At 40.9% G+C, this 22,400-nt stretch overlaps 3 protein-coding genes across 3 annotated transcripts; 2 read left to right on the plus strand and 1 right to left on the minus strand.

The window, feature by feature from the left end:
• Positions 1-598: 598 nt before the first annotated feature.
• On the plus strand, positions 599-8,765 carry LOC308327592 (solute carrier organic anion transporter family member 2B1-like; the record flags this gene model as incomplete). Its single annotated transcript, XM_080781115.1, has 14 exons — positions 599-634; positions 922-1,059; positions 2,202-2,364; positions 2,836-3,045; positions 3,532-3,630; positions 4,569-4,699; positions 4,801-4,888; positions 5,384-5,548; positions 5,862-6,048; positions 6,265-6,406; positions 7,078-7,235; positions 7,534-7,598; positions 7,743-7,863; positions 8,633-8,765. 14 exons carry the CDS (start codon positions 599-601, stop codon positions 8,763-8,765), a joined length of 1,836 nt encoding a protein of 611 aa, XP_080637241.1.
• A 5,451-nt stretch (positions 8,766-14,216) lies between these two features.
• Positions 14,217-15,167, plus strand: LOC308327593 (olfactory receptor 4E1-like; the record flags this gene model as incomplete). The annotated part of the gene is made up of 1 exon (XM_080781116.1): positions 14,217-15,167. Exon 1 carries the CDS (start codon positions 14,226-14,228, stop codon positions 15,165-15,167), a length of 942 nt encoding a protein of 313 aa, XP_080637242.1. The 5' UTR covers positions 14,217-14,225.
• A 6,282-nt stretch (positions 15,168-21,449) lies between these two features.
• Positions 21,450-22,400, minus strand: LOC308327594 (olfactory receptor 8G17-like; the record flags this gene model as incomplete). Its single annotated transcript, XM_080781117.1, has 1 exon — positions 21,450-22,400. Exon 1 carries the CDS (start codon positions 22,389-22,391, stop codon positions 21,450-21,452), a length of 942 nt encoding a protein of 313 aa, XP_080637243.1. The 5' UTR covers positions 22,392-22,400.

Raw genomic sequence — 22,400 nt, forward strand, 5'->3', positions numbered from 1 at the left:
CAGATTGGATTCAGATTTGTTTTGAGTCTGAACGTTATTCAAATCTGATTTCCATGTTTTTTGCTGTTCAGACTTGATTAAACCAATCAGATTTCAATCTAAGACTTAAGGAAATGACGTGATCGAGGGACGTGAGGATGGAAAAAAAGAATTCTAATAGATTTCAAATTTCCCCTGAATTCCTTGCTTCACAACACAACTTTCAATTTACCGTAGACATATTAGACAATAGCCCATTTCCACCTACCTACAGTAGAAAATTGGGCATCTAAACAAGGCAGAGTCAAAAGAGGAAGGGAGAGAAACGCAGATTGATTGTTAGATTATGTAACATTGTTACAGGCAATAATATAATTACTGCCATACATGATACAATGCTGCTATGTCAAGCATATGTAACTCTGTTAATCAAACATTGACTCTGTCATAGGCTGAGCTTTTATGCGCAAATCTTTCCCTAAACATTGAGAGAAGAAGGTTAATTCCAATGTCACACACTGAAACAAGATTCATTACCATTAGAATAATTAGTAGCATATTCTTATTGTGTATATGTCATCGACAGATTTCGGACAAAGCACATCTATCTGTGTGACAGATGGCCGGGTGTCGCAGTCCATTCAAGAGCCTTGAGGTATGTCTTTTTCACACGATGCAACTTGCTGTCCTCATACTGTATAGGGCCCGTTATTACTAATACGTGAGTGCGCTCCCAGTGCACATTTCCGAACGCACCCAAGAAAACGATGTTCTAGTTTGTCAACTGGATATTTAGAACATATGCTCTTCATAGATAGATAGATACTTTATTCTGGGAATTGCTGTTTTAAGAGACCATAGACAGATGATGTAATAACAGAGCTACATTAATTGTATACAGTATTCTAATTATCTGACTTCTCTCTCCCCCACTTTGTTTAGTTCTTTGTCTTCTGCCATGGACTGCTGCAGTTGGCTCTGCTGTTAGTGTCTGGTTTTATGAAGGGTGGCATCCCCACCATAGAGAGACGCTATGGGTTCTCCAGCACGGAATCTGGCCTCCTGTCTGGTTTCAATGAGGTGAGCCCTAGTTATCTCCACACTTCACTAGCCCACACACCAATGAGAAGAATTTAGGTTACATACAAACATTCTTTGATTATTACGAGCAAGATGTCTCGGGACAGCACTCTCTGGCATTTCACATAAGGGATGTTTAGATATTGGCTTTTTCCCCCAATGTCGGATTTCGATATTTGTCCAACTCTTAATTTCTGATTCCGATATCAACACCGATATATACGGTTTCACCAAAAGTAAACTATATCAGAAATATAATAAAACAAAATGGCTATAATATCAATACCAGTAAGACACCCTGAGGGCGAGAAGCGACCTTTCCCGGCCTAAAAGGTCAAAACAACAGGTCTGGGAATGCCCATATATGAAACTTTTTTGTTCTTTTAAAAACTTTTTTTTTAATTGACGTTTTCTGTGTGCTAATTAGTAAGGCCAGGCGGAGCCTCGGGCCAGCCCTGTTAGGGCCCCAGTAGGGCCTTAATTTCGCAACTGTTGAGAGCTGTAGTTTTCGCCGGTTGCTGGGCTAATGAAGTGACTGACATGAAATACAGGTTTTCATAGTATATCTACTTCAGACTTCACACATGCACAACAGACAGTAAAACAAACAAACAAGTTGATTCTTCTGCTGTAGATCTTTGTTTAGTCTGTAAAATAGCATGATATTTTCTGATATTTAATTTGTATGATATTATCTGCTGATAATATCGGGAGGGCGATAATTTCTGACATCCTTACACAGAAGCATTTTTTTGGAAATCAGACCATTCCTCTAGTCTACAAGGTCATGTTTATGCCATGTCCGCAATGGTCCACCCCCTTATACTACATCAGATCCTGCTTGTAGCTGAACCGGCATTCAGTTTCGCTTTTTGCCTTCACAGAGCATACAGTAAATATTTCTCATGACCTGACGAGGATGTAACTGAAACATTGAAACGTTGTCGCTTTATTACTTGAACCCTGTTCAAAAAATAAGGGCTTAAACTGTCTGAGCTGGTCCAGTGCCTCCTTTTCTCCTGTAACCTGTCCTGCCTCTGAGATGCACCAGACTGGCCTGCCATAGGCTAGAGGCGCGATTGGAACCCCCTTCTGAATAATTATTTCTCTTGTTGGGGCTGTTTCCTGGATGTAATGTGCAGGTGGGGAGCTTGTTGCTCATAATCTTTGTGAGTTTCTTGGGGAGCCGTGTTCACCGTCCCAAGTTCATCGGAGCAGGAGCTCTGATCTGCAGCCTGGCCTCCCTGCTCGTTACTCTGCCTCAGTTCCTGGGAGATCCCTACACATACACTGACCACGTCAGCTGTGAGTCGCACAGCACGCATGTTCACACATACAATACAGTGGTGTACAGTTTTTACTTTACTGGAGTACTACCAATATTCTGTGCTTTTACTTTTACTCCTCTAGCCTACATCTCAGAGGCAAATATACTTTTACTCCACTACAATTATTTGAAAACTTAATTTACTAGTTACTTTATTACAAAAAACATACATTACCCACTTCTGCCCTATAATACTTTTGTACTTTTAGTCAAGTAAATCTTGAATTCTGGACTTTTACTTGTAACAGAGTATTTCTGCATTGCCGTATTGATACTTTTACTGAAGTAAAAAACAATAGAGAACTTTTTCCACCACTGCATACATACTGTAGATGAATGCCCACTTACAAAAAGTAACAGACATGATGAAAATGAACGATGTATTCATATTCTGGCTGTGGACAGTTCTATTCCATCTACCTGCTGTCTCTCTCTCTGTGTTCAAACAGCAAACAGCTCTGGCCTCTGCCAAACAGACAACGCCACGGTGTCACCTGAACAGGGTTGCACATCACAGGGAAGCACAGCAGAGCAGTGGATCTACCCTGTCCTGCTCGTGGCTCAGCTACTGCTGGGCATTGGCACTGTTCCTATCCAGCCCTTTGGCATCTCCTACATTGATGACTTTGCCAGCAAGAAGTCCTCACCGATATACCTTGGTATGCGCTAGTGGGCACAAAACAAAGTTTGATTACTTGGGAGGGAGAGTGGAAGCGTAGATCAGACCCATACTCGCATCAGAGCTGCCCCCCCCCCCCCCCCCCCCCCCCCCACACACACACACACACACACACACACACACACACACACACACCCTTCTTGTTTGTCCCTCTTTTGATTTAGATTTCTAGTTTTTAACCTTTTAAACCTTTTTAAATAGTTTTCTAATAAAATATGTCTGTACTTCTTTCTGTAAAGCGACTTTGGGTACCCAGAAAATTGTGGGAGCCAGCTGCATGATAGATTCACAACAGAGTTTTTGATGTTTTCTCCACTTTTCTCACTTTTTGTCTCATTTGTGAAATAAAAAAAACAGTGGCATTGTCATTTACAACAAGGTCCCCTTAATTGTGTAGGCCTATAAATGTTTCTCTGCCAAAAGCAACTAAATTCTTACCCTTGGCTGTGGTTTCTCTTCTCTGCAGGTGTTCTTCTGGCAGTGAGTTGTTTTGGTCCGGCTCTTGGTTTCCTTGTGGGTGGCTTCACGCTAAGCTATTACGTGGACTTCGACAAGCTGTCGCCAGGTTAGCAGAGGTTATTTGTCATTATACGTGAAGTATGAATATTATAAAGGAAGGAAGAAGTGGTTCACAGTAGGCTAAAGTGAAGCATAGGGGGGAAATGTACACCAGTTAATTATTCTGATAATGCACACAAAACATTATTGCTCCTATAGGGATGACCCTGTCTGTCTATATGTGTGACAAAAATGGGACATTGTGAAACTCATGATCAAGTGCAACTCATTAACCAGCTGCATGGAATACTTATTGTGGCTGGAATCTTTTGGTTCTCAAAAAGAAATGAATGGTTTCACCATTTTAAACCATATCCGTGGACATACAGTAACATATGCAAAAACAAGGACATTTATATTTTTACAGTCTAATCTTGGTTTCTATCTATCAAAAACGAGTCACCTATCTGTCATCTGTCAGTGTGTCAACAGGTATTATCTTGAGATGGACTCAAATCCTCCATCACTCTATGATGCATGTATTATGGTAGACACTAGAGGGCAGTGCTGCATATTGAATGGCTGCCGAAGTTACAAGATTTTACCTATTTGTAAAGCATAAACAGTACAGTAAAATATGTTTCCAAACTTTTGAGGAGGGATAGTTAATGCAGTAACAGGAACATGATTCAGCATTAGATTTTTTTTCTTTACATTTTGTGGGTATCACTGTTCAAAGATGGATGGACTGTTATCTATTTTTGAGACAGAAATGCACTCAATAGAGACAAACAGTTTGCTGGATGCGGGCCTGGCGCTAAAGGAAAGGTCATGGTGGTATCACAAATAGGTTTCTGCCTCCTGGGATCATGAAAGTGCACAAAAGGTTTCATGGCAATCTGGCAAACCTTTCTATACAGACAAACAAACAGACAGACGGATGTACTGTAATAAGATTGTTTAGTGGTTTTCATTGATTCTTTAGTGGTTCTCTGCTGTCTCCAGATGAGATCCAATTGGACCCTAGAGATCAGCGCTTCGTGGGAGCCTGGTGGCTGGGCTTCTTAGGATCTGCCATCCTCCTCTTCATCACAGCGCTGCCCTACATGTTCTTCCCCAGGGAGATGCCCAAAAGGGTGCAGTATAGTGTGTGTGTGTGTGTGTGTGTGTGTGTGTGTGTGTGTGTGTGTGTGTGTGTGTGTAAGCCCACTGTGTCATCTCCGTTTCCTTTGGTCAGGATGGTGATGAGGATGATGACCCAACAACAGAGAAGGAGCAGCCAGCAGGCCCGGAGCAGGAACAAACCCTCACTCAGTTCCTCAAAAGTGAGACTTGCAATTTACCTGTTATGTCTGCTGCAGGGTACAGGTGACTCCACAGGGAAATGATGATTGCACCGAATTCATTATTCATAGATAATGTGTGCACTCCTGTGCGTGCGTGCGTGCATGCACACTTAGATACCTATTTAATATGAGACATGTCCGCAGTTATCAAAGCCATAAATCATCTTTAAATTATTATATTAAATTAATATTTGTAAGCGGGGGCTAAAAATCTGTGTGACTTAACACACCAACATGATTTCTCCACACTTCTCCTAATAGGCTTGGGCCCCAGAAAGGTTTTCAGAAAATTTAGGATAGCTGTGAATAGACTAGAGTAGATAAGAGTCATTGCTCCAGAATGTTTTCATAACTTATCTCTTTCACTTTCTCTTGCTTCGTCTTTCTCATTCTTCCCTTTCCCTTCTCCTCTTCCCATCAATTTAAGTATTTTTCCTTTCTGCTCATCCTCATCCTTATCCTTACCTCCACCAGGTTTCCCTCGCATCGCCTTGAGGACATTCCGAAGCCCCGTCTTCCTGTTGGTAGTGTTTGCCCAAGTGTGCATGACAGCGCTGGTGGTCGGCGTTGCCACCTTCATGGGAAAGTTCATTGAGAAACAGTTCAGCCTGTCTTTCTCCTTCGCCAACATGATGATAGGTGAGCTATAGTGCTGCACTAGAAACCCTCCATTGTGTAAGCCAGCTAGGCGTTGACTAATTTGTTCTCCAAATAGACTTATTTACGTGTACAAGTGTAACAGAAGTGGGGGAAAGGCGGGACAGCTGCTTTATTTTATGCTCATTTTCAGAGCTTGCGAAGTACACTGTTAATAGGCAGAAGTATTTGAAAACTGTGGGAGCAAACACATCTGTCTCTCAAGAGACTTACTTGGGTGCACATGGATATTTAATGCAGGTAGTACCTGTATGTACGTATCAATGTATACAGACATGTACTCTGTTCCACGCAGGTGGAGTCGTTATTCCATGTGCTGTGCTGGGCATCTTGCTGGGTGGAGGTCTGATGCGGAAGTTGAATCTATCTTTGTATGGCGCTGGCAAGCTGTGTTCTGCAGTCGTACTGCTGGCCGTGTGCACGGCTATACCGCTACTAATGATTGGCTGCCCCACGCAGACAATTGGTGGCGTATTCCCCCAGTAAAGTATTTATGGAGGATTCCATGATTGCTTTCTGTATGTTGACCTTGGTTCAAGATCTCTGTATGTGCGTGTGTGAGTGGGTGGGTGTGAGAGAGTACACACAGACTGACTGACACAGTACATGCATGTTTTTGTATGAACCAGCAGGAACTAATTGCCACATTGCTGATGTTCTGTTGTCCTACTAATGTGTCTTTGTTTTTTATTCTTTAGCAATGCTCCCATGTCATGTAATGCTGACTGTGCATGTCCTAAGGAGGCATTCAACCCAGTATGTGGCTCAGATGGAGTAGAATTCAGGTCCCCCTGTCATGCGGGCTGTCAGTCTATGCAGATGGATGACATGAAAGTTATGGTAGGTGCTTGCTTTGCAAGAGGAGAGGGTAACGGGAAGGAAACGTGTGGCAATTTTCGATTTAGGTCTTTAGTTATTTAATTAGTAGGTAAAATTAAATGGCACAAATGACAGTGAAAATTGTCTTCGTGCAAACTTAATGGACCCATGATCATTACGAGATCTGATTGGTTAAAAAGGTTTTAAATAACAGACACAAATAGACCTGTGAAATTTGTTCCCACATATTACAGAAATGTCCCTTACAAACATCAGTGGTATTGCTGAACAAGCTAGAAAGAGAATAGTGTCGTGGAAATAGACCTTGGTACAGCTGTTAATGACAGCAACAGGAGCTGTGGAAATACAACTGCTGTGAAGTTAAACACTCAATGGTTCACAATTATACAGTTAGATTCGTTTTTTTTAAACACATTGGCATTCTAAAAGTACTATTATAACCACCTATACTACAAAGTAACTAGGATAACAGGTTCTGCATCAGGTGTTTTTGCAATGACTTGTTCCAAAGCAAATACCTGAATGCTGCATTGAGTAAAGCACTTGGACCAGCTTAAAACTGCAATTTGTAAAGTGAAACTTTTGCCAAGCCAATGTTTCTTTATATAATACAGTCCGTGCTGTACTGAATATAGTGTTTTTTACATGGTTTTTGACTTGTCTCCCCACAGAACTATACATCATGCAGGTGTGTGGACGAAGGCCATGCGTTGCCAGGGGCTTGTGGCAGTGACTGCACCCACGTCCTCCCTGTATTCATGGCGTTAGCCGCTGTCACCTGCTTCCTTGCCTCCACCTCCCAGACACCCTCCTTCATGATGATACTCAGGTACAGACAGATGGAGAGACACACATGCACACACACGTTGCACGCACGTCGCACGCGCACACGCACACGTACACACGCACACACGCACGCACACACACATCATGACATAACACAGATTATTTTCCATTATCCCTTTTTTTAGAGCAACTATGGTAGCAGGATGTGTATTGGCAGCTGTTTCAAATTCAAATGGTGCTACCATGGCTGCAATGGAAACACTACAAGAGATGGACTAACACGTGCACATGCTCCCTCTTAAAATACACCAACAAGTATACTCTGTCTCTGTCTCTCTCAGGATAGTACCTCCAGAAGATAAGTCCTTCGCAGTTGGAGTCCAGCACTTTCTTTGGAGGGTCTTGGGTGAGTCCATCACACAACACAAAATGAAACCTCACAGGTCAATATTTTCAGTTAAACCAACAATAGTATTTTTCTGTGAAGGTTTAAAGGGCCTAATATGAAATTCATCTTGATTTTTGGTCACACACAACTCTCTCTGTACAGCGTTCTTGCCAGGCCCGGTGTTGTATGGCAGTGTCATAGACACCACCTGCATCCTGTGGGGCGAGAAGTGTGGCCAGAGGACTTCCTGTCTCTACTACGACATGACCAACTTCAGACAGAGGCAAGTACACTACCTCCCAAGCAGGGTTGTCAATACATTAGCTGATGGTAAAAACTGTCCAAGTCCCCACCAACTCACCCACCCACCCACCCACCCACCCACCCACTCACCCATCCACCCACCCATCCATCCATCCATCCACCCACCCACCCACCCATCCATCCATCCATCCACCCACCCACTCACCCATCCATCCATCCATCCATTTTCAACAGTGTAGCAGACCCCAGACTTCCAGAAACATGACTCAACAAATTGGGTACAAATGATCTCTGAAGTCATGTACTGTAACAGTGACCGTCAAACAGGGTTTTCTTTTGATATCAGCTCAGACTGGGGGATCTTGTGGAATTTCCCCAGGCCAGCCTGGAGATATAATCCACCTGGTCTTCGCTTCGACCTGTGGTCTCCTCCCAGTTGGACGTGCCATAGGAAGACCTCCCTGGGGAGGCGACCAGGAGGCATCCATAATAGATGTCCAACCACAATTTCCTCACGGATGGCTGAGCTTCTCACCTTATCTCGACTCTAACCCTACACACACACACACACACACCAAAAGTGATTTTAACGTATGTGTCGACAAGTCGCAGTTGCCAATGCATAAAAAGCACTTAAAAGCGACAACATCCAGCTAACAGATATAAAAACCTATACGTATTTAGTACAAGTACAACCACAAATTGTTATAACATATTATGCCCAACAAGCCCTAGGTTCTATGGTATAATACATTCAGTGACATTGTACTCATGCTGCTGCTCCATAGATTCATGGGCGTTCAGCTCAGCTTCATCATTGGAGGGCTGATCTTCTTCGTGCTGTCCATGCTGGTCCTCCGGAGGCAAGAGAAGACAAGAGAAGAGGACCACCATGAAACACTAAAGGAAACGCAAATGTAACATTTATTTTTAAACTTGTTCATCAAATGTATTACAACGTTATGTGTTAAATACATTTGATAAATGCTTTTGATACATGTACAATGCACTTTCTAAATGTATTTAAATACATTTGATGAATGAAAATACATTAACAGATATTATTGTTTAGATGTACAGTACTGTATAAATGCATTTGATTAATGCATGACATATATTTTCCAAAATGGGCATTAGTGCACGAATGTATTCGTATTTATTTATTTTGGAGCAAATTAATATCTTTCACCATCAAATTGACCAGCCAAAAAGTAACTACTATCAGAGTGAATTAGAGAATTGCGAGTCTAGAGACTGTTTTCACTTTCTCTCTGCCGTTTGGCAACCCAGGTGCCAGGTTGGTGCCTGCTGCAGCGCAGGGCACCAACCTGGCAACCTGGGTTGCCAAACGGCAGAGAGAAAGTGAAAACAGTCTCGACTCGCCAATTCTCCTAATTCCTTGATAGTAGTTATTCTGGTGGTCAATAAAGGTCTACATTATTTTATTTTATAATTGTATGAATTATATTCTGTATCTTTTCACTGCTATAAAAATATGAAATCGAAAGCAGACTGACTGTCAGTGTCTCACTATTTTCACCTGTATTTGGGTTTCCATTTTTCCATACCATGATGGGAGCCTAGATTGAAAAAGCCATTTCCACCATGTAAACAATAATGCACATTTTAAGTAAATGGAGACCAAACTTTTCTACTATATCCATGTTAGTATTTTGGTATGAAAACACCTTTTTTCCCTGCTACGGTTCAATAGTTATGCTATAGCCAAAACATGAATTCAGCCTAACATTATTGTTCCAGAATTGGGACACCATTGAGAGAGAAGTCCTTCCTCGGTCCAGTAGTGCCACTCGGTCCAGTAGTGCCCTAGAGTAACAAACAGACAGACAGACAGACACTGGCTGTTATGGCCTAGAGGAGATAATTACTGTTGTTTTCTAAAAGCTCAAGAGACCACAATGCCCCTAATGGTGACTGTTTCATCCCTGCTAACCCGACTCCTCGTCACTTGTCAGAATAACATCACTGCAATAGGAGACGGCCATTAATGAGATCCTCTGTGAACTGGTCTGAACAAAACACCTATTAACAGTATATGATGATAATTAGGCCCAAGAGAACCAGAGAGCGGGTTGTTTGTCAGACCTATCTGGAACTCAGAAGATAACACTAATCACAGCACATGATAGTGATAGCTAATTCAAAATAAGTTAAGCTATTAAAAACTAATTGTCAACCCTGATAGCTCCTGGGATATATGAGCCTTAGAATTCACTCTCTAAGGCACTGCAATATTCTAACTGAAAACATTTCCTTGTTCTTAAAAAAAGGGCTTTGCATTGACATAATGCAAATAGTATGAGTAATATATATATATATATATATATATATATATATATACATAATATTAAACAGCACCAAACAACAGAGAGAGGGAGAGAGAGAGAGAGAGGAAAATGAGGAAAATAATTGGTACAGTAGGGATAAGAAGTGAGCCCTACAGTAAGTTGACCTCGTCCACTGGCCCTGGAGTCGGGCCCCAGATCCTACAATATGTTATCCCTAATTCTATTAGCTGTTGGTCAGTGGGAGCGATGGGGTTACCTTTGAGGTCTGAGCCCACACAGACTGCTCATTACACACCACACTGTACTACTGTACCACTGTACCAGTGCCATAAACACAACCCTAACCTATACATGAATGCTCCTGGATTGTTACTCAGTACACACTACGCACGCACACATGCATACTCACACATACACTCACACACACGTACACATTATTTAGCCTGGCTTATTGACCAAACTCATAGGCATTTATTTTTGCCACTGGCAGATTCACGTCTGGTCCCTGCGAAACAATGAAAGTTGCTAACTACGGTATAGCCTATAAACTAATGACTATACAGAAACAATGTACCGATTTGCGTGATCTTTGGACAAGTAAGTGGATGAGTGACATCTCACAGTGTCACGGTCCGCTCCTCGGACCGTGAACTTTGAGTATCTTGTCAATATCATGTCAGTATCACTATCATGTCAATATCATGGTCAGTATAATGTCAGTATCATTGACATTCTAGGTATCATGTCTAGTAATCATGTCAGTAGTATCTTGTCTAGTATCTTCTCAGTATCATGTCTAGTAGTATCTTCTCAGTATCTAGCTCCATTAAATTGGAACCCCTATATCTATGCTGCTACGCTTTAGCCTCAGTTTAATTGTTGCCTATGTGCCTGCGTTAAGTTTATGTCGCAGTCCGCTCCTCGGACTGTGAACTTTGACTGTCCTTATTTGATATTGGACTTCTGGATGTATTTCTGTCATTTCACTGATTTCAGTATGTTTTATATGCATTTGCTCATGTGTTCCTGACTGTTCTCTTTGGTTTTGGTTTTGTGTTTCTTTTTGTAGTATTTGTGCCTAGTGTCCCTGCCTTGTAATTTGTCAGTGTTTCCACCTGTGTCCTTTTAGTCCCCCAGCCTATCCTAATGTTGATTGTATTTTGGTTCCACCTGTGCCCTGTTATCCTGTGTGTATTTAAGTCCTGTGTTTGCATATTGTTCTTGTTGGTTCGTAGTTCCCTGTGGTGTGAGTTCCTGTATAGTTTCTGTGTTTTGCCATGCCTTCTTTGCCCTGTTTATGGAAGAACCTCAGTTTGATTAATAAATCCTTCTAAGTTTATTGCTCTGCCTACTGTCGCCTGCATTTGGGTCCTCATCCGTACTCACTCGTGACACACAGTGGATGTCTTCTAACCACCTCAAGCTGAACCCTTCCCTTCTCTTCTTCCCAGCTAAGTCCTGCCCGATGCGGGAGCTAACTATTTCCAAAGACAATGCCTTGGTAACGTCTGCCCCAACAGCCAGGAACCTTGGTGTTGTCCTGGACATGGTCAGCTCTCATTCAAAGCACACATTACAGCCGTCACTCGATCCTGTAGGTTTACACTCTACAACATTCAACGAATCAGACCCTTCCTCACCCAGGAGTCAGCCCAGCTCCTTATACAGACATGTCAGTCATGTCAAAACTTGACCTCCTTACTGGCCTACCGGCTTGCGCACTTATGCCTCTATTGATCCAAAATGCCGCAGCTCGCCTGGTTTTTAGCCAGCCAAAATTCTGCATGTCACTCCCCTTCTCTGCTGCTCCCTCCATTTGCTAGTACAAAACTCTGATGCTGGCATTCAAAGCAACTAAAGGTATGGCACACAGATATCTTGCAAGTCTGATCGCACCCATAAACCCTTGCGCTCAGAGCAGCCGACGAAGGGAAGCTGGAAGTACCTTCGTTAAAAACGCCGGGACAACGCTCCACACGTCCCAAACTCTTCTCCCTTCTGGCTCCAAAACTATGGAATGCACATCTCATTGCAATCAGAACTGCAAACTCACTCCCAATCTTCCGCCGCAGTCTAAAAACCCACCTCTTCAAACTCCATCTTAGCCCATAGCACTTGCCGTAGTACTTGCCCTAGCCTCGACCTCCTACAGGCGTATGCACAGGCTCAACTTATGTAACTTAAATAGCACTTTATGTAGACATAGCACTCTATAGTGTATATACATAGTATACATAGTTTCATTAGATAGACATTCCACTGTTAGGTTCGTAAGCTTACGTATGATTCATGATGACAATTCTTTTATGTATTTGATGTATTACCATGTTTTTTGTTCTTGCTTACTATAAATCGCTTTGGATTAAGAGCGTCTGCTAAATGCCTAAATTGTAATATAAAAAAGTGCTATAACTGGCTCAGGTAAAACATTTGGTGTAAAACATTTGCGGCCCTATTTATGAAAATAGGGCCTATAGGGGGAAAAAATCACCTATTCTAGCTGGGCTTTGCAGATTCTTTGTTCATCTTCATTTTATTGTAATTTGAAACATTTCCTAATTATCAATTGAAAAATACATTGTAGGTTAATATTTTATTTACATATGTTGCACCATATTTGCATATAATATTACCCACCTTAACGTGGGGTTGAGGTGAAGATTATAGCACAGACCCTTATACATTATATAAGAGCTATAGGGTAGCATTCCATTTGTTTGTCTTTACTGAGAGACAGCCAGTAAGAAATCGGAGACTCTTCTCATGGGATTTCAACAGACAAGCGAGGACATTATATAGCCGCAATTATAAATGTTTGTCTGCCTTTGTGTATGTACTGTATGTCTACAGTATGTAAATAATAGTGAAAACATATGGAGACAACATATGGAGTGTATAATAATCAAAATGTATACTTTTGAAAATGGCAAAAGTATACATTTACACTAGTCTATCACAGATATTTTACCTACAGAAGCATGTACATACATAACACACCTATTTTACAGTATATGAAAATAACCAACATGATATTGATAGTTAGATTATAGCTATATCTTCTGTGACACAAAAGGATGACCAAGACCTTCATGGCTGTTGAAATTTAAGCTTAAGAACTTTGAAAATAAGTTGTCATATTGTGTTTTATATTCATATCAAGCTAAACCTTTGATCAAAACAGAATGCAAGTAAAAAGACTTCATGTCTGATGGACTTTGAAAATGCGTTTGAAGTTTTCCTTACAGGAAAATTGTTAAGTTGTTGAATTAAATTTCGTTCAACTAAATGAAAATGTATAATGTCCTCATTACTTCTCCCTGGAGAAGATGTTGACAGTTACTATGACAGCTGACATCTTGCTGACATGAATTTGAGAAAACAAACCCTTCTCCACCATTTATAAAAACAGACGGAGGGTGTTCTTGTTACTTGCTTAAGGTTGTCCGGTGAATGTTACAACAGGGACAAGACGGACTGTTGAGGAACGAGGAAGAAGAAGATCAGGTATTTCTCCATCTAAAAATGTTTTATTTCAAGAAAAATCTTTTCATCATTCCAATTTAAGTTGAATGTGTTCATTCTAAAGCAAAAACCAATCAACTGTATGGTGACTCATAATAATCTATAGGCCTATTGAGTGATGCTGCTTTCTTGGTTTTTCCATTGATTTTTGTAGACAAAGTAATTTCCTAACCTTATAGCGTCACCATTCATACTAAAGGCAAAATGTTTCCTTTTTTTTATTATTATCATGGAGTCAAAATATCTAGAGTAGATACTGCCAATCATTCATAGCAGTGGATAGAAGAGTTGTGAGCTTTAAACCCAGATCTGTGCATTTGTAACTCACACTAACCTTGAGTACTAATTAAACATGGTCTGACTACTGCATGTACTTCTAAAACTCTGACAACATGTTTGTTTTGTATTTCTCCAAAGTAGAATCCTTCTCTTCAGTTTCTATGTTTTGCCTTTACTTTAACAGGAGACTACTATTTTCTACAATATGTGACTATGTGCCTTGGCTAACTGTTTTGAGTCCTAACTGTGTCATCTCTCTTGTTTTAGGTCGATGGAAAACTACACTTACAACAGCCTCGTACTCCAGCTTGAGGGGTTAAAGGTCACAGAGAAATCTGTGGTCCCTGTCTTTATCTTCTTCTTTGTTTCCTACTTGTTTATTATGTTTGCCAACGTGGGGATTGTAGTTCTGATTGGCATTGAAAAGAGCCTTCACCAGCCCATGTATATTCTCTTTTGCAACCTGCCAATCAATGATATCATTGGTAACACTATAATGGTACCTCGTTTGCTCAGAGACATTCTGGTGCCTCCGTCTGAGCGCCTCATCAGTTACAATGAGTGTGTGGTCCAGGCGTTCTGTACGCACATGTTCGGTACAACCTCTCATACAATACTAATGATAATGGCTTTCGATAGGTATGTGGCCATCTGCAATCCCTTGCGCTATTCCACCATCATGAGTGGTAAAATGCTGATTAAGCTGACTGTGTCTGCGTGGGGTGTAGCTTGTGTTTTGGTGGGTATTCTCCTTGGCTTAACCGTACGGCTGAACAGATGCAGGACTATGATCACAAATCCTTTCTGTGACAATGCTTCACTGTTCAAACTTTCTTGTGAGAGCGTTTTTATCAATAATGTCTATGGGCTCACTTTCACTGTGGTACTTTTTACATCATCTATAGGGGGTGTAGCTCTCACCTACACTAAGATCACAGCTGTTTGCCTGACCAGTAACAACAAGAGTTTGAACACTAAAGCCCTGAAGACATGCAGCACTCACCTGTCTGTATACATGATTATGCTTTTATCTGGAATGCTTATCATTGCTCTTCATCGTTTCCCACAGTTGTCAGACTATAGGAAGCTCTCAGCCATTCTGTTTCACATCATCCCTGGCAGCCTAAACCCCATCATTTATGGAGTGCAGTCTAAAGAAATACGCAAATTCTTGTCAAATGTATGTCGGTCCAAGCAAAAAGTGTTTCCTTAATTTTAAGTACTGGTTTGTTATAGGGTAATGATGAATCCTGTGAAAACATGCACCTGGAGTGTCTTGTTGCGATTTCATGTCTTTTGTTGGCATGTATGTATTATACCTACAAATGGTTGCAGTTAGGTGAATTATAAATAAGTATTAAAATATGTCTACGGTCATTTTGATTGCTCAACTTATTATACACCACACAATGAATGAATGAATTATAAATGTGAATCAATTTTGAAGTTGTACATCATTATTTTGTTTTAGGATTGGTGCCAATCGGATAGTATTTAAAATAATTAATATAATAATCAGTCCTTATTCTTGCTTAGAATATGGATTGTTTTTTGTATATACAAAAAGAGCAGAGGGTTATATATGTACATACTCTGCATTCAGAATACATGTCTTGAATCCACAATGTATAAACTCAAATAAAACATAAAACATGCAGATAATGGGCTTGTTTAGACACAGCTTGCTAAAGTGTGAAATTATTATCGAATAACATCATTTGAACAATGGATTTGGTACAGAAATACAATATTATTCTGATTTGTATATTTACAGCACTATATGACGTTGCGGGCATGCACGCACGCGCGCACGCACGCACACACACACACACACACACACACACACACACACACACACACACACACATACACACACACACACACACACACACACACACACACACACACAATTCAATTCAAAGGGCTTTATTGGCATGAGAAAACATACGTTTACATTGCCAAAGCAGAAAGAACAATACAACAATACAGCAATACAATCAAAACAAAAATGATGTACATTTGAAGGTCAGAATCTTCAATAGATCAAATTCTATGTACCAAGATCACTCGATGCAGGTATAGTGCAGGAATATACACAATGATTAGTCTTTAGGGTGGTTGTGTTCCATTTGATATCCTTCTCCTATCACAGCAACTCACAAATCTTGCTGCTGTGTTTGCACATTGTTGTACTTCGCCCAGCAGATATGGAAGTTTTTTGTCATTGTTTTAAAAATCTCCGTGTGTGGTTGTAATCTGTGTCTGATGTCTTGGTACAATGGACAGATGGTTAGGAAGTGTAGCTCGGTTTCCACTTCATTTTGTGTGCAGTGGGTGCGTGCGTAGTCTGTCTTCTCTCGGGATACAGGTCTGCCTATGACGGCCTTTCTCGATCGCGAGACTGTACTCACTGAGTCTGTACCTAGTTAAGATTTTTCTTTGTTTTGGGTCGGTCACGGTGCTCAGGTATTCTGCCATGTGTATTCTCTGTTTAGGGCCATTCTAGTTTACTCTGCTTCTTTCCAATGTGTCAGATAGTTTTCCTTTTGCTGTTTTATAATATGGTTTAGTCCAATGGGTTTTCTATCTCGTGGCTTTGTTTGTGTCCGGAGTTCCAGGGCCAGCTGGCTGAGGGGGCAACTCTCTAGAGTTTCACTGTGTGTGACTGCCTTGTTATGGAGTGCATCTAGGTCACTTTCTTTTAGGTGGTTGTAGAACTTAAGTGCTCTCTTTTTTATTTTGATTATGAGTGGGTATCGTCCTAATTCTGCCCTGCATGCATTATTTGGTGTTTTTCACTGGGTACGGATTTGCAGAATTCTGTGTGTCACACACAGTAGGCCTATATGTCAACACAATAATTTATGGACTTATCATGTACCGATTTCAACAGTTTTCCGAAGTCCCTAACACAGATCAAAGGAGCAAGCTGAGGGAATATCTCACAGTTTGTGAGATTTGTGTTCTCAATCTGAACAGGCTGGGTGGCACTTCTTTGATTGATTGATTGATTGATTGATTGAATACTTTATTATGCAGAAATGTAAACAGAGAACAGTTAACTATAGTTTCAGTGGTTATTTACATTCAGGTCCTGGGTATTCAATTCATAATCATGACATGAAAAATCAAAATCACCAAAAAATATAAAAACAGGTATAGGTTGGGGAAAAAAGAAAGGGGGAAATAAAGAGAGTCAGGCACTTCTCCCTTTGGCCTATTGAAAGGTAGATTTTCAGACATGAACGTCAGCGATTTGCATTTTTTGGGGGGAAGGGGTCAGGGCATTCATGCTCATCTGATGGACTCCACCATGCAGTGCACCATTTATAGAAGATGGAACTTGGAATATGCAAAGGACAGACACAGACATTTATCATTTTTCTGTGCTGTGATTGCATACAGAGATCTCTGAAAGGTACAAATGCACTTGTACCTGTACTAGTACTTGCCTGTCCATGACGTCTCTGACGTCAGTGCAGACAATCATTGGTTAAGGCAAGGGTCACTCTTCAGTCTGCAACGCTCCCCACTACATATTGTATAAAATTGTGTAAACTTTTCCATAGATTTCATAGATAGTTTCATAAACTTGTTTGACAGTAGGCTACTATCATCAGTGTTGTGTGAATTCATGTTTTGTTTGTTTACACATTGTCTTGTATATGAATATTACATTCGTGTTGATGTGTATTACCTGCACTTAACTCTCAATACTTAGGCCCCGTCCACACAGAGACGGCTATTTTTATAAACGGCCCATATAAACAAATCTTTTTTTAAACTCTGGCAACTCTGTTTATGCGTCTCCTTGTGGACAAGATAAACTGTAGCTATAAAAATACCCGTAGGCTATAGGTGTTTACCTATAGCCTTAGTAAGCTTGGCCTTGGCTCTATTCTTGATCTTTTATTTCTTCCCTATTCTCGAGAACTCGAGAACCGTTCGCCCCACCGACTTCAAATTCGACACACCCGTTCCACACACCCCACACTCTTTTTAAAATAATACTTCAATATATTTTGATAAGAAATATTTTTGGGAATATTTTACATTGGGTAACATATACCCGGGTTAAAATTATTGATGTTTTGACAGAAAGGATGCAAGTGTTCTAGCCAAATTAGCCATTGGTCCAGTGGGGCCGTGGCCCAGGGGCCCATGGCTCTCAGGGGCCCTTGGCTCTCACGGGCCCATCAGGGAAACTGGACTGCACAGTACTGGGTTTGAGGTCCTTCATTGGCCATTTTTGATTGTGATAAATAAAATAAAATCCTGAATATTCTGCACGCACGCTATGGGGGCCCCAAATAAATTACAGGCCTAGGGGCCCTCATGGGGGTTAATCCCTCTCTGGTTCTAGGGTTAAAGATCAGCGCAAGACGCAGTCTATTTTCTGTGCGTTAAGTGGTGAGACCAAAAGAAAATGAAACATCATAATGTAATGGCCAAGTTATCGCAACCCCAATGCTTGCATTATAAGACGTAGCCTTTGATTGCGTTTGAATAAAACCACGATGCGTGCGCACACACACACACACACACACACACACACACACACACACACACACACACACACACACACACACACACACACACACACACACACACAGGCAACCTGCAACCTTACTGACCTCCCTTATAATATTTTATTGGCTGTACTGCAGCCATTAAGCCATATAATGCTATGGCCTACTTGCATAATGATCATGATTATGGACCTTTATCTTTGGAACATTTTGAGCTGTCATTCATTTACTCTGTTAATAAGAAGAAAACTGATGATAACCGTTGATGAGAAAACCGTAGATGAGAAAACCGTCCGATTCCCTGATCACATGACTTACAGTGGGCTGGGAGTTTTGTGAAGAGGGAACACTTTATCCAAGCAAGGACATCACTTCTTGTGAGACAATCATTCATAAAAACAAGTAAACAGATAATATCTTCACAGTCCAAAATATTAGACGTACGTATGGCATTGTCGCCTGCATCAACGACTCATGAGGGACACGGGACGCAGCTTGCGAAAAAAGCTTGCTACAATCCAGGTCTATAGTGCTCACTTACTGTACGTAATCGCCCTCAACTTATCTGCGCGTCCAAAATAAACTTACGCCTCTCGTTGAAATTCTCAATTCTCAAATAGGCCTATAGTGAAAATAGAAGATCTATACACGCTCACAAATAAGTTACACACAACATGTTGAGATCTTGATGTATTTTTGCCCTTTATTAATTTATTTTAAGTTGATCGTCATGACATGCCCAAAAAAGGTTCATCATAATTAAAATGTACTTTTTTTTTCAACTTAAATTTTATTCATTTTTCATGAACAGAAATAGACAAGGACATACAGAAAGCAAAAAGACAAACAAACGAACATTACAATATGTGTTGCCAACTTAGTAAATAAAAAGTAAAAAACAGTAGATAAATGCTATAATTGTAGGAGATCACACACAGACAGGATAATAATAAAGTGCAAACATTATGTGAGTGTACACACACACACACACACACACACACACACACACACACACACACACACACACACACACACACACACACACACACACACGTGTACACACACACACGCACTCACACACACACACACACACACACACACACTCACACGCATACACCCCCACACACTCACACAGTCATACACACACCCACACACAATAATATTGGACAGTAAATAAAAAAGTACCGTACCGTTTATAAAAAAATTACATCGGTTACCATCCCATCTATGGGGTCTAAAATGTACTTTTAGGTTAAAATAATGGATCAGGATTTTTACTGTCCTAGTGTCCTGGATAGTTGCTATAGCTAGATATTCCATTCCAGCCAGCAATAGGAGGCCGTTGTTATGTTTCATCAGTTTCAATTGCCTGCAGCTTCTAGGGGGCCTCCACCCTCTAGGGGGCCTCAGGCCACCCACCCTTGCACCGAGGCCCTCTCTCTCGCCCTGTCTCTCTTGCTCACTCGCTGCCTTGCTCTCTGCCATGCTGTTAATTTACACCTATTTCCTGTTAATGTGTGGCATTGGGAGGTAAAGGGGGGGGACTTTATTGTGAAGGGATGACAGGATGAGGATAATTGTTGTTGCTGGTGTAATTGTCAACACTAATGAGCAAAATAACACAGTCAATTAACCAGGTTAAGGCGCCGATACTGTGATATTTCGCAATACAGCATATTTATTAGGCCTGGTAACAGAAATCTTTTCTGATTAAAATTATTATTATATTTACCCTCCTGTCCGAGGGGGGGGGGGGGGGGGGGGGGCTCCAGCCCCCCCCCCCAGCACCCCTACTTCCCTCAGCCATGGATGGGGGGTAATATGGGGGCTTCATATTTGGCCTCCAGATCCCTAAGACCGCCCCTGAGCAGTACTCTAATGTTTTGCAGTGGAAGAGAACTACTAATGCATGCCATTGTTATAGTTTGTAGAACTTTGCTAAACTTAAATATTCTACATTTTTAAACGGTGTATCTAAGATATAGGCCTATTAGATGGTAAAACAATTATTTGCCAATAACATTGAAGCTTTGACTGTTTACTGTTGTTTTATCCTACAGTAGCCAGCTTCTACAGTGTAAAGATATATGTACTGCTAGCGTAGCTCTACATTAAAATGGTGATTAAATACATGTGCATTAACAACCCTCTGGTGTCTTGCATTGCTTTAAAATACAAAATTACTATCCTTTTTCTTCAGGACTGACATCTCCGATTCCAGAGGATTAAACGGTTTTAACTCACACTCCGACCAGAGTACAAATATTTTGTTAAACCCAGAAGCCCTCTCTTCAGAAACGACACAAGACATTCTAATCATTAACCATTAGGTTTAATGTTCAACTTCATTTTCATACACTTATATACACTACCGCCTGGCTTTCTCATCCATTATCTATAAAACCATGCAAATACTGTAAATGATAAACAAAAGAGGGGGGGAAAAGAAAAGAAAAAAACTAAAGCCTATATGGTTTTAGAAAAAGTTAGTAAGGTGCTCCTATGGTTCATTATTCTGACAGCCTGAGGGTAAAAAACTGTCTTTGAGGTGACTGTTCCAAGCCCTGATGTCTGTGGGATTCTCTGTTTAAAGACATATCTGTATGTATGTACAGTAAATTTCAATTCAAACTTTCAATTTGCTTCCCACAGTTCCCAGGTATAGCATCCATGTAAAATCATATTAGCTAGGTGCTAGAATTGTAATCATATAATGCCAAAAAAAAGTGAATTACAAAAAAAAGGTCGGCACAATGCAAAATGATACTCCAGATGTGAGGTTTACAGGATCAATCACATGTCATTTCAAAAAGATTTGTAGAATTTGCATACCGGTATTAAGATAATGAAAACAATTTTTTGGAGCTAAATGCATTCGTCAAGAATTTGCGTATTTCTTTAGACTGCATCATTAACCCTATAGTAATTAAAAAAGAAAGAAAAAACTAACAAACCAGTACTTAAAATTAAGGAAACACTTTTTGTTTGGACCGACATACGTTTGACAAGAATTTGCGTATTTCTTTAGACTGCACTCCATAAATGATGGGGTTTAGGCTGCCAGGGATGATGTGAAACAGAATCGCTGAGAGCTTCCTATAGTCTGAGTACTGTGGGAAACGATGAAGAGCAATGATAAGCATTCCAGATAAAAGCATAATCATGTATACAGACAGGTGAGTGCTGCATGTCTTCAGGGCTTTAGTGTTCAAACTCTTGTTGTTACTGGTCAGGCAAACAGCTGTGATCTTACTGTAGGTGAGAGCCACACTGCCTATGGAGGATGCAAACAGTACCACAGTGAAAGTGAGCCCATAGACATTATTAATAAACACACTCTCGCAAGAGAGTTTGAACAGTGAGGCATTGTCACAGTAAGGGTTCATGATCATGGTCCTGCATCTGTTCAGCCGTATGGATAACCCAACAAGAATACCCACCGAAACAAAGGCTGCACCCCATGCAGACACAGTCAGCATAATCAGCATTTTACCACTCATGATGGTGGCATAGCGCAAGGGATTGCAGATGGCCACATACCTATCGAAAGCCATTATGATGAGCACTGTGTGAGAGGCTGTAGCATACATGTGTGTGGTAAACGCCTGGACCACACACTCATAGTAACTGATAACGCGCTCAGAGGGAGGCACCAGAATGTCTCTAAGCAAACGAGGTACCATAATGGAGTTACCAACTATGTCATTGATTGGCAGGTTACAAAAGAGCATATACATGGGCTGGTGAAGGCTCTTCTCAAGGCCAATCAGGACTACAATCCCCACGTTGGTGAACATAATAAACAAGTAGGAAAAAAAGAAGAAGAGAAACACAGGATACATAGATTTCTCTGTGACCTTTAATCCCTCCACCTGGAGTATGAGGCTGTTGTAAGTGTAGTTTTCCATCGACCTAAA

The sequence above is a fragment of the Protomyctophum bolini genome (assembly GCF_963924005.1).
Source record: "Protomyctophum bolini genome assembly, chromosome: 13".
NCBI classification, from domain to species: domain Eukaryota; kingdom Metazoa; phylum Chordata; class Actinopteri; order Myctophiformes; family Myctophidae; genus Protomyctophum; species Protomyctophum bolini.